Source organism: Schistocerca serialis, chromosome 2, assembly GCF_023864345.2.
Source record: "Schistocerca serialis cubense isolate TAMUIC-IGC-003099 chromosome 2, iqSchSeri2.2, whole genome shotgun sequence".
Taxonomy (NCBI): domain Eukaryota; kingdom Metazoa; phylum Arthropoda; class Insecta; order Orthoptera; family Acrididae; genus Schistocerca; species Schistocerca serialis.
Genome location: NC_064639.1, coordinates 830,672,688 through 830,694,851, shown reverse-complemented (window position 1 = coordinate 830,694,851; position 22,164 = coordinate 830,672,688). Strand labels below are relative to the sequence as shown.

The window sequence follows — 22,164 nt, the reverse complement described above, 5'->3', positions numbered from 1 at the left end:
CATGAACACGCAGATGCCATTTGGTTTAGAGCAGTGGCGAGAGCCTGCTGTTGTTCCGCGGAAGCTTGCTGTTGCGCAGTGATACATTGGAGTATTTCTTCCACTGAGATGTTTGTCAGAGTAGAGTCTTGTACCGCAAGGAAGCAGGAGAGAGGATAATGTTATGGGTGGCTGATTTCCTCTTTCTACAACACAAATGCACATGTGTATTAATACGATTTTTTATTTAAATGAACTATAACATTTACTTCAATTGAATAGAGTCCATGTTTTGTGGTACAAGCTCATCTGTAATAGTCCTCTTGCAGATTGATGTAAAGTACAATTCTAGTTAAGTAAACTAGTCCCACTACAGTCACTAATCTGGCCGCTATGTATTGTCCTACCCTGTGACGAACTAAACCCCCATCTGCGAGTATACTGACAGATGCCAAAATGGATGATTGAGTGAGTTAGTAAGTCAGTGAGGCCCTCCAGTTGGCGACAGTGGGCTAAATACATGCTGTTGAGAGGGCGTTGGTGGCGTGTTGCTTGTGGGTGTGTCTCTGGCCTCTCTAGTGATAGGAACGCTTGATCTAGCACCTGCTAATCGATCTTTGAGCTTCATCTTTGCCGACCAATGTGCTGGCGGCAGCTTACGCCAGCACAGTCAGGTGACTTAGCACTGACACTAACATGCAGGGAAAACATAACCCTCACTCTCGTCACCAAGTTTGCTACAGCAAGAACAAATAAAATTTATGGAATGTAGTACTTCAGAGAGAAACACATAAGATACAATGAACTACAGGTTGTGCGTAGTACTGAACACATTGACTGGACAACAGTAATACAGATTACTGATTAGGGTGGGCATTCTTTTGTGATCATTTAAATAATACCGTTTCTTTTGCCGTCACCAGAGGGCACCAGGGGGCCAACCCAGGTGGCCTCTATAAGGGTGTGTGTGAAATGTATGGATGTGTGATCTCTGAAATCGCATGCATCATGAGTATAACATCAAACTTCTCTCAGTATCAGCGTCCAACACAAAATCTCTGCATAGAATGAATCAATCAGTCTGAATATAACATTTCATTTGTCATTTTCTGAACATCATTTAAATTAATAAACTTATATTTTTTGAGCTAATGCAACTCTTCAAAATAGGTCGCTGATCCTTGAAACTTATAATTTCGCATCCCAGCGGGTACATCCTATCATGAAGTTGCTGTGATTGCCGTCCCATCTTGAAGACACTAATCCCTCAACATGACTCACCACATGCAAATAAAATAACAGACCCACATAATATCTGTGCTCTTATCTACAATCTGTTTTGTATAGGTTTCACTCGTATCATTTGTCAGTCAGAAGATGAAGATACATGCATCACTTCTTTGGAGTGGTATGTAACACTGCAAAGGACAAAATACATCAGTCATGCATGTCAAATTTCTTTTTCCTGCTATTGTTGATGAAGCTGTAATTTGCTTGTAAAGTTCTTGTGTATGAGGTCGTATAACAAGCTTTTCAGTCCCTCGATGGGGAATGGTCTTGACCCATGCATTTAAAAAATATCGGTTGAATGGATCAATGTTATCTCAACGTGTAGCCTCCAAAACTATAGCACTAGGTTGATAGGAACATATTCTAGTTTAAAGGTTGTCATGACACTGCATACTTCAGACATACAACTGCATCTTTCGTACGTAACATCATTTTCTCCTAGTTCTGTGTGCCCAGTTGTGACAAAACTGCTGGTGTGGTACTTTTGAAGTTCGTACTTGCTTCTGCTGCTCCTTTTCTTTGTAATGGTACCACTACTGCTTCACCTTAACTGGAAGACCTGCCATGGTAAATATAAGAACAGTTAATGTAATTTATTGTATAATAAAATGTTGTGTGCTTTTAAACATGAATTGTTTATTAATATTTACAAATGCATCAAAACAGGAATTACCTGTAAAATTATAATATTGTATGTTAGGAAGTATAAAAATTAACAGTGATGTACAAAACTCTCAGGAAAAAGAGATTACTAAAACTGTTATAAGGTGTATTTGAAGATTAGAATTTAACATGTCATCAGCAACAAGTTCATTAAAAACAGAACATACTACAATGTGGGAGTTAACGACGTTATTATGGAAAGGATAGATCGCTACTCACCATACAGAGTAGTTGTTGAGTTGCAGAGAGGCACAACAAAATGACAGTTATACATTTGAGCTTTCAGCAAAAAGGTCTTCTTCTTAAGCAAAAAACACACACACACATTCACACAAGCAAGACTCACCCACACAACCACAACTCACACACACAACCACTGCCCTAGCTGCTGTGGCTGGAGTGCATACAGAAACTGCCACTAATGCTCCCATCAGTCTATGGGTGGTTGAGGTGAAGAGGGATAAGGAGGAGGCTGGGATGGGAGGAAAAGGGATAGCAGAGTAGAGGTGGGGGAAGGTGAAGTGCCGCTTGTGGGAGCATGCAGGGACGTGATGTGATGTGGAGAGGGTAGGGGTGCTACGTGCAGTTGGGAGATTTTAGGAGGAGGAGGAGGGGGGGAGTGGAGCGGAAAAGGAAAAAAGGTAGAGGAGGGGAAAAAGACTAGTGGGTGCATTGGTGGCATAATAGAAGGCTGAGTACTGCTGGAGCGGAACAGGAAAGGGATAGATGGGTGAAGGACAGGGACTAGTGAAGGTTGAGGCCAGGGGGCGTACAGGAACAAAGGACACATTGCAGAGTTCCCATGTGCACAATTCAGAAAAGCTGATGTTGATAGAAATGATTCAGATGGTGCAGGCTGTGAAGCCATCATTAAAGTGAAGCATTTTGTGTTGCGCAACATGTTCAGTAACAAGGTGGTCCAGCAATCTACTGACCACTTTGTTCATGGCTATTCTTGCAGACAAACAGCTTGTTGATTGTCATGCCCACATAGAATGAAGCACAGCAGTTGCAGCTTAGCTTGTAGGTCATATGACTTGTTTCACAGGTAGCCCTGCCTTTGATAGGGTAGGTGATGCTTGTGATGGGACTGGAGTAGATGGTGGTGGGAGGAGGTATGGGACAAGTCTTGCATCAAGGTCTAATGAAGAGATATGGGCCACAAGGCAAGGGATTGAGAGCGAGGGTGGAATAGGGATGAACAAGGAGATTGCGGAGGCTTGGTGGGTGCGGATAACCACTAAGGGAGGGTTGGAAAGGGCAATGGGTGGGATATTTCTCAATTCAGAGCGCAATGAGAAGTAGTCGAATCCTTGGCGAGAATGTGATTCAGTTGCTCCAATCGTGGGTGGTACTGAGTCATGAGGGGAGTGCTCCTTTGTGTCTGGACGGTGGGAATATGGGATGTGGTAGGTGACTGGATGGACAAATCTCGAGAGATCTGTTTATTTATTTCCGTAACAGGTTTGAAGAGTAATTTCAGTCTGTGGAGGCATCAGTGAAATCCTTCGTTTATTTGGAAAGGGACAGCTCATTACTACATATGTGACGGCCAAGGGTGGCTAGGCTGTATGGAAGTGACTTCTTTACAGAAAGAGTGGCAGCTGTCAAAGTGAAGGTATTGCTGGTGGTTGGTAGGTTTGATATGGACGGATGTATTGATGGAGCCATCTTTGAGATGGAGGTCAACATAGAGGAAGATGGCTTGTTTGCTTGAGGAGGCCCAAGAGAAGTGAATGGGGGAGAAGGTTTTGAGGTTCTAGAGGAATGTGGATAGGGTGTCCTCACCCTCAGTCCAGACCACAAAGCTGTCATCAGTGATGTGAACCAGGTGAGGGGTTTGGGATTGTGGGTAGCTAGCAGTTAAATTCCACATGGTTTTTCTATTGCTCAAAATAACAAATAAAATAAATTAAAACGTTAGTTTAAAGCTAATTTTAATCTGTGACTTGGAATATGAGATGTTCCATACAAAAATAACAACATGGAGTGAAACTGAAGCCCAGGACCTTTACTTTTATGTTGCTTAATTTGTAATACGTTTTACAGATTAGAAATTGTTAGAAGTTTCTTTTCTTCCAAAATTAATGCAAATCAAATAATTAATTTCTGTATTTGCTTTGATATTTTTAAGATACCGTCGCCATCGTGAGGCCCATCTTGATAAGCAACCTCATCGCTGTGAGGTATGTCCCAGAGGATTCTCAACACAGCAAGCTTTGGCAAGACATACATTTCTTGCACATCCTCACCGCCAGGGATTCCGCTGTCAGGATTGCCGCTTGTCCTTCCGTGACAGCAATGCTCTGCGGGATCATATCCGCAAGGATCATCCCAGCAACAGTTCTCTTGTAAGTGCCTTTTCCTTTCTTTGCCATGGTCACAGGAGTGTGAGTGTGTGTGTGTGTGTGTGTGTGTGTGTGTGTGTGTGTGTGTGTGCATGTGCATACTATTGCTGAAAAAAGAGCTAGTGCTTGAAAGCTAATGTGAATGCTGTAAGAATGCAGTTTTGCAGTGATATCATTAAATAAAAAGTTCTTGGGTTTCTAACCATGCGAAATAATTAAAATTATATGAGCTTTTGGCTAAATATCCTTGGCCATTGTCAAGTAGTATGACTGCCGATGGGTTGCTGGTACACCCCTTACATACACTAGCTTCTGGCTGTGACGTAACAGGTGCCTGCAGCATCACCATATATGGACATATGTTGACTCGGCATTCAGTGCACCTGCATCAACTGCGTGATTGCTGGATCCCATGCCATGCTGTGTTGCAGGCCATTCTCTCTATGTAGGTTGTTATTTGTGTCGGGCAAGATAAACCGCCTGCTCAAATGACACAAATCAAATTGATCTTCAGGCCTGTAACAAAACTCCAATTACTAAGACCAGTTAAATTCGCAGCAGGTCTCAGAACAACTGGAGTCTACAAGATACTTTGCATGTGTGGCCAGTCTTGTGTCAGACAAACGTTACACACTGTGGAACAGTGCAGGAAGGAACATGAGAGGTTTTATCCCCTACACTACCCGGAGAAATCTGCCTTAGGCATGCTTTAGAAAACAGACACCAGATAAAATTTGATGAAACCTCTGTTGTGGCTTGCACAAACAGCTTCTGGTATTGTGTAATCAAAGAAACCATTGAAGTAAAACTCACGAATAACACCCTAAATAGAGGTGGTGGCCTGCAGCTCATCACAGCATGGGATCCAGTGATCGCACAGTTGAAGCGGCCACATCGAATGCTGAGTCAACGTATGCCCCTATATTGCGATGCCTCAGGCAACAGTGACATCACAGCTGGCAGCCAGTGTATGTAAGGGGCATACCAGCAGCCCACTGGCAGTCATGACATGGTTGGAAAACCAAGAACTTTTTGTTCATTGTGTATGCTGTTTTCTGTTATGTGTTATTGTGTTCCACACATTGATCCACTATAGGTGAGTGGTTGCCTCTCCCTTGTTTTATGCATAGCTAAATCCAGGAATTTACATTATTCTAATTTGTTATTTAAAATGAATATAGTTTCTATGATGAATAAAAAGTAAATATCAGGCTTGAATGTGAATGGAGAAAATACACTTGCTGTTTCCTCCAATTCCTTCCTACGCATATTTATTTCCTTCTCTAATCCTGGGAAAGAACACCTTTTACATCCACATATATGGTTGATTAATGTATCAATATTAGAGAAGGAAAGTTGTCACTTACCATATAGCAGAGATGTTGAGTCGTGATAGGCACAACAAAAAGATTCACACAGTTATAGCTTTCGGCGATTAATGCATTTGTCAACAATAGACAGATGTACACAAATGCACACACACACATCCACACAAATGCAACTCGCTCACACGACTGCAGTCTCAGACAACCGAAACCACACCGCAAGCAGCAGCATCAGTGCATGAAGGAAGTGGCGACTACGTGGGGATAAGGAGGAGGTTGGTGCGGGGTAGAGGAGCGATAGTATAGTGGGGGTGGCGAACAGTGAAGTGCTGCAGTTTGACGGAGGGCAGGGGAGAGGCGAGGGGGGGGGGGAGGGGGTAGCATAAGGTGAGAGATAAAAGACTGGGTGTGGTGGTGAAATGTCGGCTGTATAGTGCTGGAATGGAAACACAGAGGGGGCTGGATGGGTGAGGACAGTGACTAACGAAGGTTGGCCAGAAGAGTCACGGGAACGTAAGATGTATTGCAGGGAAAGTTCCCGCCTGCACAATTCAGAAAAGGCTGTGAAGCATCATTGAAATGAAAGATGTTTGGCAGCATGCTCAGCAACAGGGTGGTCCACTTGTTTCTGGGCCACTGTTTGCTGGTGGCCATTCATGCGGGCAGACAGCTTGCAGGTTGTCGTGCCTACATAGAATGCAGCACAGTGGTTGCAGCTTAGCTTGTAAATCACATGACTGGTTTCACAGGTAGCCCTGCCTTTGATGGGATAGGTGATGTTAGTGACTGGACTGGAGTAGGTGGTGGTGAGAGGAAGTATGGGACAGGTCTTGCATCTAGGTCTATTACAGGGGTATGGGACATGAGGTAAGGAACGGGTAGCAGGGGTTGTGTATGGGTGGTTGAGTATATTGTGTAGGTTCAGAGGACAACGGAATACCACTGTAGGAGGAGTGGGAAGGATAGTGGGCAGGACATTTCTCATTTCAGGCTATGATGAGAGGTGATTGAAACCCTGGCGGAGAATGTAATTCAACTGCTCCAGTCCTGGGTGGTACTGAGTTACGAAGAGAATGCTCCTCTGTAGCTGGACTGTGGGACTTTGGGAGGTGGTGGGAGACTGGAAAGATAAGGCACAGCAGATTTGTTTTTTGTACAAGGTTGGGAGGATAATAACAGTCAGTGAAGGCTTTAGTAAGACCCTCCGTATATTCCGAGAGGGACTGCTCATCACTGCAGATGCGACAACCACAGGTCGCTGGGCTGTACAGAAGGGACTTCTTAGTATGGAATGGGTGGCAGCTGTTGAAGAGGAGGGACTGCTGGTGATTTGGAGGTTTGATATAGATAGAGGTATTGATGTAGCCATCTCTGAGGTGGATGTCAACTTCTAGGAAGGTGGCTTGTTTGGTTGAGAAGGGCCAGGTGAAGCAAATGGGGGAGAAGTTGTTGACGTTCTGGAGGAATGTGGATAGGGTGTCCTCACCTTCGATCCAGGTAGCAAAGATGTCATCAGTGAATCTGAAACAGGAGAGGGGTTTAGGATTCTGGTTTTTTAGGAAGGATTCCTCTAGATGGCCCATGAATAGTTTGGCATAGGATGGTGCCATGCATGTACCCATAGCTGTACCCTGGATTTTTTTGTAGGTAATTCCTTCAAAGGAGAAGTAATTGTGGGTGATGATATGTTGGTCTTGGCGACTAGGAAAGAGGTGGTTGGTTTGGAATCCATAGGGCATTTGGAAAGGTAGTGTTCAATAGCAGTAAGGCCATGGGCATTAGGAATGTTAGTGTACAAGGAGGTGGCATCAATAGTGACGAGCAGAGCACTGTGTGGTAAAGGGACAGGAACTGTGGAGTGTCGGTGAAGGAAATGGTTGGTGTCTTTTATACAAGAGGGTATGATCTGGGTAATAGGTTGAAGGTGTTGGTCTATAAGAGCAGAGATTCTCTCAGTGGGGGCACAGTAACTGGCCACAATGGGGTGTCCTGGGGGGGTTGGTTTATGGACTCAGGAAGCATGTAGAAAGTGTGAGGACAGGGAGTGGTAGGGGTGTGTAGAGAAATGGACTCCAGGGAGAGGTTCTGGAATGGGCCTAAGGATTTGAGTAGTGGCTGGAGACCCTGTTGGATTACTGGAATGGGGTCTCTGTGGCAAGGTTTGTAGGTGGATATATCTGATAGCTGATGGAGTCCTTCCACCAGGTAGTCCTTGCGGTTCAAAACAGCAGTGGGGGAGCCTTTGTCCGCAGGTAGGATTATAAGGTCAGGATCAGTTTTTAGATGGTGGACTGCAGTTCTTCCTGTGGGTGTAAGGTTAGTTTGCATGTTGAGGGATTTGGGGAATGATGGTGAGGCAAGGTTCGAGATTAAGAAATTCTGGATAGTTAACAGGGGGTGATTTGATGGCAGTCGGTGTGGTTCATGGTTGGATGGATGAGTGAACGGAGTCAGGCAGGGTTCAACATTGGTCTTTGGTTGAGTCTGATTGGTAGGGGTGGTGGCGAAAAAGTGTTTGCACTGTTGGGACCAGAAGGAGAGAAGGTCTTTAACAAGTCCTGCATGATGCAGGACTGGTATTTGTGTGGGACTAAAACTTCTGGAGGAAAGGTTCATAACTGTGTTGTGGGTCTGTTTAGATTCTGGATTCTGTGTGGTGGTGGGAGGAAGTTTTGGAGGGTGGGGTAAGTGTAGTAGGTCTGTGAGGCAGGGTTTGTCAGCTATGCGGGGATATGGGGGAGGTTTGGAGGTTACTGTAGAGATGGTGGACAGTGGTACTCCAAGGCAGGAGTAGGAAGTCAGCAGGATACAGAGGTTTTTTTTTTTTTTTTTTTTTAGGGGGGGGGGGGGGGGGTTTGCATGTTGCTCAAGTTCCTGCAGGGCAAGAGTACACAACATTCTTCCTGATGCCCATGGCCTTACTGGTATTGTGCACTATGTTTCCAAATGCCCTATGGATTCCAAACCAACAATCTCTTTCCTAGTCGCCATGACCAACATATCCTCACTCACAATTACTTCTCCTTTGAAGGCCTTACATACAAACAAATCTAGAGTACGGCTATGGGCACCCACATGGCGCCATCCTATGCCAACGTATTCATGGGCCATCTAGAGGAATCCTTCCTAAAAACCGTGAATCCTAAACTCCTCACCTGGTTCAGATTCATTAATGACATCTTTGCTATCAGGATGGAAGGTAAGGATACCCTATCCACATTCCTCCAGAACCTCAACAACTTCTCCCCCATTTGCTTCACCTGGTCCTACTCAACCCAACAAGCCACCTTTGTAGATGTTGTTGGCCTCCACCTCAGAGATGGCTACATCAGTACCTTTGTCCATATCAAACCTACTAATCACCAGCAATACCTCCACGTCGACAGTTGCCACCCATTCCATACCAAGAAGTCCCTTCGGTACAGCTTAGCCACCTGTGGTCGTCGCATCTGCAGTGATGAGCAGTCCCTCTTAGAATATACCGAGGGTCTCACTGAAGCCTTCACTGGACTGGAGCAACTGAATGACATTCTCCGCCAGGGTTTCGATTGCCTCTCACCATGGCCTGAAATGAGAAATGTCGTAGCCACTATCCTTCCTACTCCTCCTACAGTGGTATTCCGCCGTTCTCCAAACCTACACAATATACTCATCCGCCCTTCCCTTACGTTATGGCTGATACTCCTGTAATAGACCTAGATGCAAGACCTGTCCCATACATCCTCCTACCACCACCTACTCCACTCAGGTCACTAATATCAACAGCAGGGCTACCTGTGAAACCAGTCATGTGTTTTACAAGCTAAGCTGCAACCACTGTGCTGCATTCTACGTAGGCATGACAACTAACATGTTGTCAGTCTGCATGAATTGCTACCAACAAACTGTGGCCAAAAAACAAGTGGATCACCCTGTTGCTGAACGCGCTGCCAAACGTGATATCCTTCATTTCAATGACTGCTTCACAGCCTGTGCCATATGGATCCTTCGAACCAACATGAGCTTTTTTGAATTGTGCAGGTGGAAACTTTCCCTGCAATATATCCTACGTACCCATAACATCTTCGTTAGTCACTGTCCTCACCCATCCAGTCCCCTCCCGGTTTCCATTCCAGCGCTACACAGCCATAATTTTACCACCACACCCAGTCTTTTTATTTTTTTTATCTCTCTCTTTTGCACTACTTCCCTCCCCCCCTCTCCCCTGCCCTTTGTCTAAACTGAAGCACGTCACTGTCTGCCACCCCTACTATACGATCCCTCCCCCACCCCGCACCAGCCTCCTCCATATCCCCATGTAATCGCCACTCCCATCATGCACTGATGCTGCTGCTCGCAGAGTGGTTTCGGTTGTCTGAAACTACAGTCATGTGAGTGAGCTGCATTTGCATATGTATGTGTGTGTGTGTGTGTGTGTGTGTGTGTGTGTGTGTGTGTGTGTGTGTATTGCGGACAAAGCTATAATTGTGTGAATCTTTTTGTTGTGCCTATCATGACTCAACTTTCCTTCTCCAAAATTGTTACATTCCATCCTGGGTTTCCCATTGGTTGATTATTTTATTTTTAATAGCTGAAGCTATTTCTCTTTTCAAAATGATTTCAGCATTCACTCATCTATAAATGAATATTTAATGCTGGATCTGTTGATAGATTTTTGTTGGATCATTTTTGCCGCTTCTTTCTTATTGCAAGACTTGTCCTTTTGTGTGGTTGACAAGTAGACTTATTGGAGGTTGGAACTACTATAGAAATATTTTGAGAGACAGAGATTATCCTCTGAGGCATAAGATGTAAGATATAACACATGCATTATGATCTTTCACTTGTCGTGTTCATTGTTTTGATCTGCCAGAGAAAATTTGTTCTATTTATTCTACTGCATTTTTTTGTGAACAAATTTTAAACCATTAGGTGCATTTCAGTGTTAATTACAGTGTGTTTCTAGTGGTCAGTTGATATCACTTTCCAGAGCCACTGTTTTATTATAATTGTTGTTGTTCTTTTAATTACATTGAAAATGTAGAGAGAGAACTGCCTAGTTGCCATAGTGGCTCTAGAGATGCAGAGAATCAGTGGATAGAAATCTGCTTCCTTTTTTATTTTCACAAATTTATTTTACCTGTCCTGACTCTAGACTCCCTCTTTCTTCATTCTCATTTATTTTTGTCACGTGCACTACCATTTATGTATGATATCTCATCCACCACTTTTCAGTAATCATTGCTTCTGTCTTTGTATACACAATGTTCTTTTTTGGAGAGAATTGTTGAAATCTTTGAGACCAAACCATTTTGCATTTTTTTAGATGTCACAATTTATCTCCTGTCCATTGTTGTATGTGTGTAGTATTTTCTTTTCCTTTGTTGATTATAGCTTGGCATGACCTTTTGTGTAGCTTATAGTTTTACACTTGTAAGGGAACATTTGGTCCAGATTTCTTGATTGGCTTGTTCACTTTTTAGTGTTCTTTCACCTCTACAACAGTTTGCACTTTGGGGGAGTTAACATGCCATCTTGATCTGTTAATACATGACGTATTCAGACCAAATGTGTAGACAAGAAGTTGTCCCACTTTTTATTATATACATGATATGTGTTCATAGCTGTGAATGTGAACAGCCATTAGCTTTATAATAGAATTACAACATTGAAAATTTGTGCTAGACTGGGACTCCAACCAAAATTTCTTCCCTATATGGGAATATACATAACGAGTGTACAAGTGCATGTTGTAGACACATGGTTGATGGCATGTGGAAGTCTGGGCCTGGCCATGAGGTGTGCTCGGATAACCTAATGATAAGGTGACCACTCACAATAAGTGGGATATCTGGATTCAAGTCATGATCCATCTCAGATGTTCATTATCAGCATTCAGTTACATAGCTGATGGTTGTCAATATCCACAACTGCAAATACATTACATGAATTTCATAACAGCTGTAGATGCCGCAGTGCCTGTTCCATCAGACATGCATACATGTCCGAAGGAATATTGCAACATACTTCTGAACAACACAGGCACTGAAATATCACTTTTATTGTATGTTTCTCCATCTTCATTTCTTCTGTAGTGAGGATAAAAAACAAAATGTCAGAAAAAATAACACAAGAATTTGAAAAGAGAAACAACTTAGTGTTGCAACAGTGTAGCATGTCCAGTCTGTGATTATAAATGTAAGAAAATAATGGGCTTATATCTTTTATCAAATGAAACTAAATTACTTCCAAGGCTGTGTTTTACTTAACTAAACTTTATACTTCATGATTCACCATTTTTGATGTCATAGTCATTATAGAAACTTAATATGTTTGCTGCATTTGCAATTAGATATCACTGCATCACTTAATATAGTTTATGGTTTGCCAGCAAAATCTGACCTGGTAAAGCTGCTATTTTGAATTACACCATTTGTGCCTTGTAAGCAAAGTGTGGGTAACCAGGAGTGATGAATTACATTTTATGTGAGTTTTGTTTCAACCAATTCAGTGAGACTGGAAGTATAAACGGCTCAAGTTTTTCCTCCCCTACATGTCAATGAACTGAACTGAGAGAAAATTTTACAAACTCTTTTTGGAACAATTAATATCAATGTTTGGGATTTGATTAACAACAGTATCCATCTTTCATATTCCAGTTCAAAAGTTAATTCCATACCTGCATTTAATACTAGTGATTACAAAGAAGTGGTTTTCATAAGTGAACAGCTATAGCCAATAAAATTTAAATTTGGACATTAATTAAGACTAATACTTCATAGGTGCTATCGCTGCACTATTTACACAATGTAGCTGTTAGCATTGTCACCCATCTTAATAGAAACCTGTAACAATGTGCAGTTTCAGCCTAAACTTAAAACAATGAATTGTTAGTCTCTCACTATAAGATGCAGTAGTGAGCCATTTCAGAGATGCATAAGTGCATTGCACTACACTTAATCTGTGGAGAATTCTCATTACAGAATGTGTGCAAAAAATGCTCAATTTAACATTCTCCCTTTCTGTAACAACACAAGCGGAACAATGAAAAGCGGGTAAATTACTTGCTGTAAGACTGTATGGACACTATATTAGGAACTGAAACAAATACATACTTGTTTACAGTTAATTGAGTGTAAGAAATAAAATCATGTTGTTTTAGATATTTACTAAGGGAAGAAAATATGACTTTGATTTGTTATAGTGCTTATTGGCAGTAAAATCTCATAATACCCATTGTCTATGTAAGCTTACTGGACAAAAAATTAGTCACCCCTAGGGAGAACATTTTAATCATTATGTAATTCTGTCCCTGGACTTTACAGACATGTGGAATCGCTTAGGAGGTGAGTCTACAAGATTGAGCAGGTACATCACATCAGGGTTAAGTCACTCGCTGAGAATTTAATCGTGCGGTTCCACCAAATTGCAGGGATACTGATGTCAGCATTTTACTCGCTGTTTCAACATGTCCCACAGACTTCAAGTGAAGTTATTTAGCAGCCAGTCAACATGAGCTGGGTTGGAGGAGTATTCGGAAAACTGATCACATATTATTTCAGCTCAATAAACCCTGCTGTTGTTGTTTTGAGAACTATGGGTATCAATAGCATACTCATCATGCAGATGTTGACTGAAAGGCAACGTCTGAGCATTCAGAATGTTTGATTATACAGCTGATTCATGTTAGTGGTCATCTCCCCTCAAAATATCACAGACCCACCTTCAGTTGAACCTTGATATTCCACATATTCAGGTCAAAATGCTTCATTTGGTCTTCAGTGGCCAAGGATGTCGTCAAACACAATTGCCACTCTGTAGGTTCTTTTATATTCATGTTATGTGCAGTGTCTGCTTGAAACATATCTCACTGATTGCTACTTCCTTATGTGCACATAGAGGCAGTATGTGCATGGTTGAGCATGTGAGTTGATCGTTGTGCCATCTATAAAGGGTTAACAATTCATGTGTGCATGACTAACTTTTTGAGCGCACTATATTATGATTAGTTGTGCTGTATTACGTATTTTAAATATATGAAAATGCGTACTTACTGTGATTGTTTTTCCCTTGTAGCTAAAGTAACTTTTCTATAAACTTCCCCTTCTTGTAACAATACCAGAGAAGGAAAATTGCCTGAAACGACGTGTGTGTCTACTGCTGACAAAGGCCTTAATGGCCGAAAGCTTTAATTGTGTGAATCTTTTTGTTGTGCCTATCACAACTCAGCATCTCCGCTATATGATGAGTAGCAAATTTCCTTCTCTGGTATTGTTACATTCCATTCTGGATTTTCCATTGTTTGATTTTCCCCTTCTTGTAACACTTTTGAACCTCATTCATAGTCATTCTTTTTTAGGCTGTTGCATAAAATAAACACTAAGGAAGAACTCCGTAATTTTACAGGAAAGAAAATCTGAAGACTAATGTAAAAATCTTAGAATTACTTTCACTGAAGAAAGTTATACAAAATATGAATTGAATGAGCTGCGATATATAAGTGGAAAACTCAGCTGAAACAGTAGCTACTTGCATGCATGAGAGTGGCATTTTGGAGCAGCTTGAGGGAAATGTGAGACTATTTCTGGTGGTTGCTAATCAAGTTTGATTAGATTTGAGCTGCTGCCCATATGGCTTACTGCTAGAAACAGTTGAAGTAGTTGGAGACACTGCTCAAATGTCATTTTCACACTATGCATCCTGTTTACAATTTCAAACAGCTGCTCGAACATATGCACTATTAACAATACAATTAGCTGTTGAAATGTAATTTTATGTTGGTGAAACAAAACACTTACATTGTAAACATAATTACTTATTTATGAGAATCTGATGCCACCTGTTATGCAAACAACTAATATTTCTATTGTCCAAACATGTTTCGGCACATATGTACCATCATCTGTGGGTCATGTTTTGTTCAGGTCTAGAAAAATATTACTTATTTAATGTAATAATTATTGCAATGAAAATTAGGCCTAAAATATTTTGTATCTATTGTGATCTTGACATTATTCTATAGTGTGATAGGTTGTGTTGAATTTCTTTGCACTATCATATAGCTTGCATCTGTAATAAATTGAATTTTTCTGAAGTTTATTGGCGAGCTTGCTAATCACTTTATATTTTAACGTAATTTTGCTGCACAAAAATATTTCATAACAATATATTGTGACTGCTCACAGTTTTTTCGTAGTTCTTGAATTCATCTGCAGGGCCATCTCTCATATCAATAAGCACGAAACACATTGTATGTTGCTATTGAACAACACTTTCAAATTAAAATGACTAACTTCACAGAACACATTTGTTTGTGTTCCTGATGTGTGCTTGGTCCATGTTGATGTTCACCTGTTTTCTGCTCGATCTGCCACTTCATTTGATCTTTGTTTGCTTACTTTTATTTTATCGAGTACCAATATATAACTTTGTAGTGTTTGGGTTATGCCAATGACATAATATGCTTGATTGACGAACCATACACACAAATGCACAGAACAACTATGTGAGAAAATAAATGTGTTACTCCCAAAGTAGAGAAACAGAAAATAAATTAAATTTTGTAGACCTCATCATATGAAAGATAAACAATGCACAGGATTTCACAGTGTACAGAAAATGCACAGGCACTGCTATCCACATGCAAACGAAAAACTTGTTGACTAACCAGCAAGCTTCAGATTAATGATTCACAGATTAAACACAACACCTATAAACAAACAGAAGTACGCACTGGAACAATACACAATAAAATAAATAGTACTAGAAAATAGTTACAACACTACCTCTCCAAGATCAAAATGAATTTCATCCCTCTCAGGAAGGCCATGAAAACTGGAAATAAACCTCCTTAAGATCAAAGTGATTTTCATCTCTCTCAATAAGGCCGTGTAAACCGGAAATAAAATTCGTAAATATGACATTGCGAAGCTCAAAATCAATCAAAACATATTGGAACAATACCACCAGCAAATGACATTTGAATCCCATAAATGGATGGACATTGCCTCCGAGATCCAACAAGCAGCTAATCCTGCAATCCTAACAGCTAAAAAGAGAAAGCATAGATGGCGGAATGAGGTTTGTGATGAGGTGGTGGCCCAAAGAACAAATGGGTGGAAAAAGTGGAACTCGACCAGGAGACCTGAAGATTTTGATGTATTCCGTGGGTTTTAAAAATATGCAACCAGAGCTCTATGAAGGGTTAAGTGATTGTATGAGGAACAGCAGTTTGAACAGATTGATCAGGATTTCCGGAAAAACAATGGCGTAGACTTCTATCAGACATTAAAATTGAATTTGAAATGATACCAAGCCCCTAGGCTTTGTTTTAGAGATGAAAATGGAAAGCTCAGCCTGACCAACAAAGAAAACTGCATGATCATGTCTCATTATTTTGAAAACCTACTTAATTGTGATGAACTGAAAGAAAGGTTCCCTGTATGTGCCCCGATCCACAAACTACCCAACTCATCTCCACCTAGTAAAGAGGAGATCAGAGAGATCAACAGCTACCTTAAAAATGATAAGGCACTGGAGAGGATTCAACTGTGGCAGAACTACTGAAGCTGGCAAATAATGAAACTCTATATGTACTAGTCAACTTTTTGAGGAGATCTGGAGAACTGGAATGATACCAATTGAATGGCAGTCAGCTTTAATCCATCCTCTGCACAGAAAAGTCGATAAAAAGACTGTCAATGATTATAGGGGCATCTCATTAGTATCTGTTCCATATAAGATTCTCTTCAAAGTGATACAGAACAGAATTGAAGGTCATCTTGACCAACTGATTGGGGAATATCAAGCTGGTTTCTGAAAGAGCCGTTCTTGCCCAGAACAGATCTATAACCTGAAGCACATCATCAGGTACAAAAACTGGAGGAAATAACTATGTGGTCGTGTTTGTTGATTTTCAGAAGGCGTATGACTCCATCGAGCGACAGGCATTAATGAATATTTTGGAAGAGTTTGGGGTAGATGATACATCAAGAAAGCTGATCAAACAAACTCTCACTAACACAGTGACAGGAACAAAATTTATGGGTGAGGTAACAGAACCCTTTACAATCAGAACAGGCGTATGATAAGGAGATGGACTATCCCCACCCCTTTTCAACTGCGTCTTGGAAAAGGTCATTCAAGAGTGGATAAAGTTGTTCGCCCAAGAAGAAACAAATGAAGAGTGGTTCAGACTTGGTCCAAAGAACAAAGGGGTGTACGTTGACTGCTTGGCCTTTGCAGATGACCTGGCCATTTTTGCTAACAACATAGAGTCAGCAGTCAACAAGATCAATAGGCTGTCAGAAATTGCGGAAAATGTTGGATTCCAGATCTCTATTCAAAAAACAAAATATATGACAAACCTCTGTGATGGACCTGAATGGATGATCACCAATCTGGGAAAAATTGGATGAGTTAAGAATTTCAGGTATCTTGATGAAGTCATCCAGGAGAGTGGATTAGAAGAAGCAGCAGTTAATGTCAGGATGAGGAAGTTAGACCAAGCATACCAACTGACAAAGAATACCTATAACAACAAGTCTATGAGTATAGGGGCCAAGTTCTGACATTATAATACAGTTGCAAACACTGAGAGCCTATATGCATCTGAACCTTTGACCATGAGTAGACAAGGTCAAGCTGAGCAGCTGGAAAAGCGAGAGCATAGGATATTAAGGAAAATCCTAGGTAATAGATGGGTTGATGGACAATGGCGAATGAGAGCAAATGATGACTTGTAAAGCAAGAAAGAACCTATCACAACATCCATTAAGAAGAGATGATTGTTATTTTACAGTCATTTCAGGAGTAAGGACGGTGACCGACTAACAAAAAGAATTTGGAGTTTCATCCAATCTAAGAAAACAAGGCCAAGATGGTTCGAAGAATGTGAAAAAATCTTAGGCAGACTGGTGTCTCAGAGAGAGAAATTCCTGACAGGAACATATTTAGAAGATTGGTGACCAACTACCAAGGTTTATTTAAAATGGCATCAATGTCCAAAAACGGAGAGGACCATTATCCAAAGAGCATAAACAAGCATTTCTTGGTGGGCTCAGAAGATACTGGCAGGAAGTCAAAGTGGGAATAAGAATAAGGCCTAGACACTAAAATGAAATTGGTTGTTACCACGCAGTCCATAGAGGCTCAACTCGATAATAATAAGAAAAAGTTATAACACTCACATGATAGAGAAATGTAACCATAAAATATGTGGACAGAGTCTTTTCAAGTCATTCAGAAAGTAAAGAACGCTTTTTTCTACAGCAGTTTTTATTTGATATGATTAAATGAAACTGTGTTTTACATGCATAGTCACTGATCAAATTTTGGCACTTGTTGTACGATCTTACCAGTTTTTCTATGCTTTCTAAATACACAGTTGCCTCCAAGTTGTTGAACCAGTGATTAACAGCTTCTGTAATTCATCACTTCTGTAGCATTGTTCACTCAAAGAAATCTTTCAATTTGGGGATAAGTGGTAATCATTTGGGGCCAAGTTCAGACTATATGGTAGATGTTGAAACATTTCCCACTAAAACTGCTGAAGCAAGTTTTGTGTCATTTCCAGTGCATGCAGATGTGCATTATCATGAAGGAGGATGACTCCATTGGTTGGCATTCTGCACTGTTTGTTTTTAATGGTGCGGTGAAGTCATTGAAGTGTCTGACAGTAGACTGCTGCATTTATGAAATGCCTATCTCCTTGGATTTTTTGTTTCAGTCCTTGCTTTGAGGCCATCAGTCACCACTGAGGGCCGACTGGAGCAATCATCATGGTGAACATTCTTCTGGCCGCCATTGAACATGATACTCTGATTCCAAACTGGCACTTCGTTCATCACATTACTGTAAACCTCAGTTCCCTGTCTATAAATTTCAATGGGTTGGACATTTTGCGCATTTAAAATGCGGATAACACTGTGTGTCTCACACGTTGTAGGATCATCAATTTGGTCACACATTTTAAAGTCACACAGCTATGAAGTAAGCAACCGTATTGGATCGTAGCTGTTGCCAAACTGAAGCGGATGAGTATCAAGGTCAGTGGTCAATGGGTGGTGATTGTGGGGGGATGCGACCACATGTCGAAACAAAATCTTCTTCACTTTCCGAATGACCCTTGTGTGTGTCTATAGTTCGTGCGGTACATTTACCGATCACTTAGTAGCCCGCAACCACAATCCAACTAAAGTTGACAAAGATTTAAAAATACTAAAATCCTTCCACATGTTATATCAAAAGGTTATCTCAGAAGAAAACTTCCACTTACCGAAGGCAATAGCAGAAGGAAAACAGCTTATAAATGACTACATGTACAGTGACCCAGTGCTTGGTACACTGAAGGAACAATACAAAAAAGGACAGCACACACATGTGCGCACGCACACACACACACACACACACACACACACACACACACACAAACAAATGTATATAAGAACATAATTACATGATTTGTTTTGCTGTTTATAGGTATGTGATGTGTGCCATGACAGCTGGCCAGCAGCCTCATTCCTTGCCCATTACCTTTCTTGCCGTTCAGTGGGAGATGGTGCTCCCTGTGTGACATGTGCTGTGTGCCAGAAGGTATTCTCTCGCCCAGGTGCCTTGGACCGCCATCTCCGCCTACACAATCCTACTCTTCGGAAGGGCCATCGTTGTGACATCTGCGATAGAACTGTACTCAAGGCCGCACAGGTGAAGGCAGTGTTTATGTCACATGATTTCATTAGTGCTAGTGTCACTTTTGTATTATCACAAAATCTCAAGAGTGAAATATGTATAGCGATGTTGTATCTTAAATGAGTACTTCGTAAATAGTATAAATTTTGCTCACTAACCAGTCATTACCTTAAGAATCGGGTCCTTAATTAGACTTACGTTATGAGAATATATTGTACTGATGAGAAAAGTAATATGCAAGTACTTCTTGACAAAATTCAGATTGCTTTTGTCTTTTAGGAAAATTACATATTCAAGGGAAAATAAATTAACTTCTTTTCACCATGCCTAACTCATCAAACTAACATTATCATATTTCTTTATTTATATTATGGGACTGATGAACTGCCTATCAGATTTTATGCCCAGTTTGCTGCTGAATTACACCTCTGTTAACTATAACCTATCGTAGATCCCTTGAGAAGGGGCTGGGGGGAGGGGGCTGTTATAGGATCTTTGAACATATTTCGAGCTCAAACATAATAAAGTATCTTGAACAGAATGACTTGCTCCATGTCAGCCAGCATTGATTTCAAAAGCTTCAGTCATGTGAAACCCAACATGCACTTGTCTCGCATGACATACTGACTGAAAGCCTTAGATTAATGCAGTCAGGTAGTATTTCTTGATGCAGTATTTCTTGATTTCTGAAAAGCATCTATATGTATTATGAAAATTACGATCATATGGGCTGTCAAGCAAAATTTGTGACTGGATTGAGGATTTTTTGGTAGTGACCACGCAGCAAGTTGTCTTGTATGCAGAGTCACTGACGGATGTAGAAGTAATTTTGAGTGTGCCCCAGGGGAGTGTGTTGGGTCACTTGCCATTCATATTGTATGTTGATTCCCTTGAGGATCGTATAAACACTAAATCTAGGCTTTTCACGGGTGATTCCATTATCTATGATAAAATCAAATCTGAAAGAAACTGCACAAATATTCTGTCAGATCTTGATAAAATTTCAAAGTGGTGCAAAGATTGGCAACTTAATTAAAATGTTCACACATGTAATGGTGTGTTCTTCACAAAAAGAAAAAAAGTTGCATCCTATGACTGTAATGTCCCCGAGTCACAGTTGGAATCAGTCAATTCATACAAATACATGTATGTAACACTCTGTAGGGACATGAAATGGGACAATCACCTCAGCTCACTAGTGGGTAAAGCAAGTAGCAAATTTCAGTTAATTGGTAGAATACTAGGAAATTGCAATCAGTTTACAAAGGAGATTGCTTGTAAATAACTTGTCAACCCATTCTAAATATTGCCCACGTGTGTGGGACCCATACCAAATGGGGAAGATTGAACATGTGCAGAGAAGGGCAGCACAGTTGGTCACATGACCCGAGGGAGAGTGTCCTGGAGATGTTGAAAGACCTGAACTTTCAGACTCCCAACGGCAGATAAACTACATCGACAAAACTTATTTACAAAGTTTCAAGAATGAGCTTTAAATGAGTGTCAGGAATATACTATAAGGGGTGATCAAAATGTTTCCGTTCAGGGGCTGTACAGTCCAGAATTGGTATACCAATCAGCAAACTCACCATGAGCATTGAGGCAAACACACCACTGACATGCGAAGTTGAAGATGCCTGTTTGGTAAAATACTATGTCCTGCTGCATGAAGAAGCCTATAACTGCCTGCTACCCTTCCTCATCCAGCAGTAACCCTCAACCCATCAAGGCTTTTTTAAAGAGACAGACAGTGTGGTAATCACACGGGGAGAGGTCAGGACTATTGGGCAGGTGTCCAAGTGTCTCCCATTTGAGTTGGCAAAACTTCTGCATTATAAAATTTGTGATATGGGGATGTCCGTTATCATGAAATAGCAGCATTCCTTGTCACAATTTTTTCAGAAGTTTAGCACTGATGCCCCATCCATATTCTTCATTTTCCGATGGGTATCTTCCAAGGTTTTTCCTTCAGCAGCCAAGAAACAAATAACAGCACTGAGTCCTGTTTGGATTCATTTTATAATAATGTTGCCACAGTTTAAATTTCTGTATTTACCCCATGCACGGGAAAGACACAAGTGCCACAATAATCCCAGCCTACATGTCAGTGATTATATACCTGTTTCAGAGTCACGCTACATTGCATACATGCTGCAGCAACACCCTCAGACGGAAACTTCTTGATCGCCTCTTATACAACCAGCCCTACATATTGTTCCCATAGGGATCCTGAAGACAAAGATAGATTAATTACAGCATGCACAGTGGCATTTAAACAGTCATACTTCCTGTACTACACACTTGAATGGAACGAGGAAAAAAGCATAGAACAGTGGTTTGCAGAGTTGGTTGTACATGTAGATATGGATGTCTGATGTCACACTAATTAGCTTTGTGTACTGTGCCAGACTGCTGGCAAATAATTGAAATGTAAATTTTTGGATGGTTGATCTCCTTAAAACACAAGAAACTCCATCATTGGATGAAGACATATTTTGAGACTGTATAAATACTTTGTAAGGGAGATTTGCACATTTGCTTCACATGATAGGAGGTAACTGAATTTTGTATATATTGTACAGATTGTGATGATTACTTTTCTCTAACTCAATTTTTGTTTTCGTATATATGTTCATGATTGTGTTAGTTGTAAATGAAATTATGAAGAGTAGGTAAAGTTAATTCAAGTGAGTATACTCAGTGTGTAGCTAAAAGTAGTAAGAATGAATAGAACACATTTACTATATCCGAAGTATAGTGTTGCGTAAATATGCATATTGACAAAGTTTTGAACACAGTGGATGCCATTTCAAACCAGGAGAGAAACAAATAAAAAATCGTGATAGAGACTGTGACAGAAATACGTAGACCTCATCGCTAGAAAAAGATCC

General features: G+C 40.8%; 1 protein-coding gene across 1 annotated transcript in view; it reads left to right on the top strand.

The window, feature by feature from the left end:
- LOC126458100 (zinc finger protein 345-like) overlaps positions 1-22,164 on the top strand; it is a 173,193-nt gene that overhangs the window by 123,348 nt on the left and 27,681 nt on the right. The window contains exons 6-7 of the mRNA XM_050094926.1: positions 4,067-4,283; positions 19,064-19,288. Coding sequence (XP_049950883.1) covers positions 4,067-4,283; positions 19,064-19,288 — 442 coding nt within the window. The remainder of the gene's footprint in view (positions 1-4,066; positions 4,284-19,063; positions 19,289-22,164) is intronic.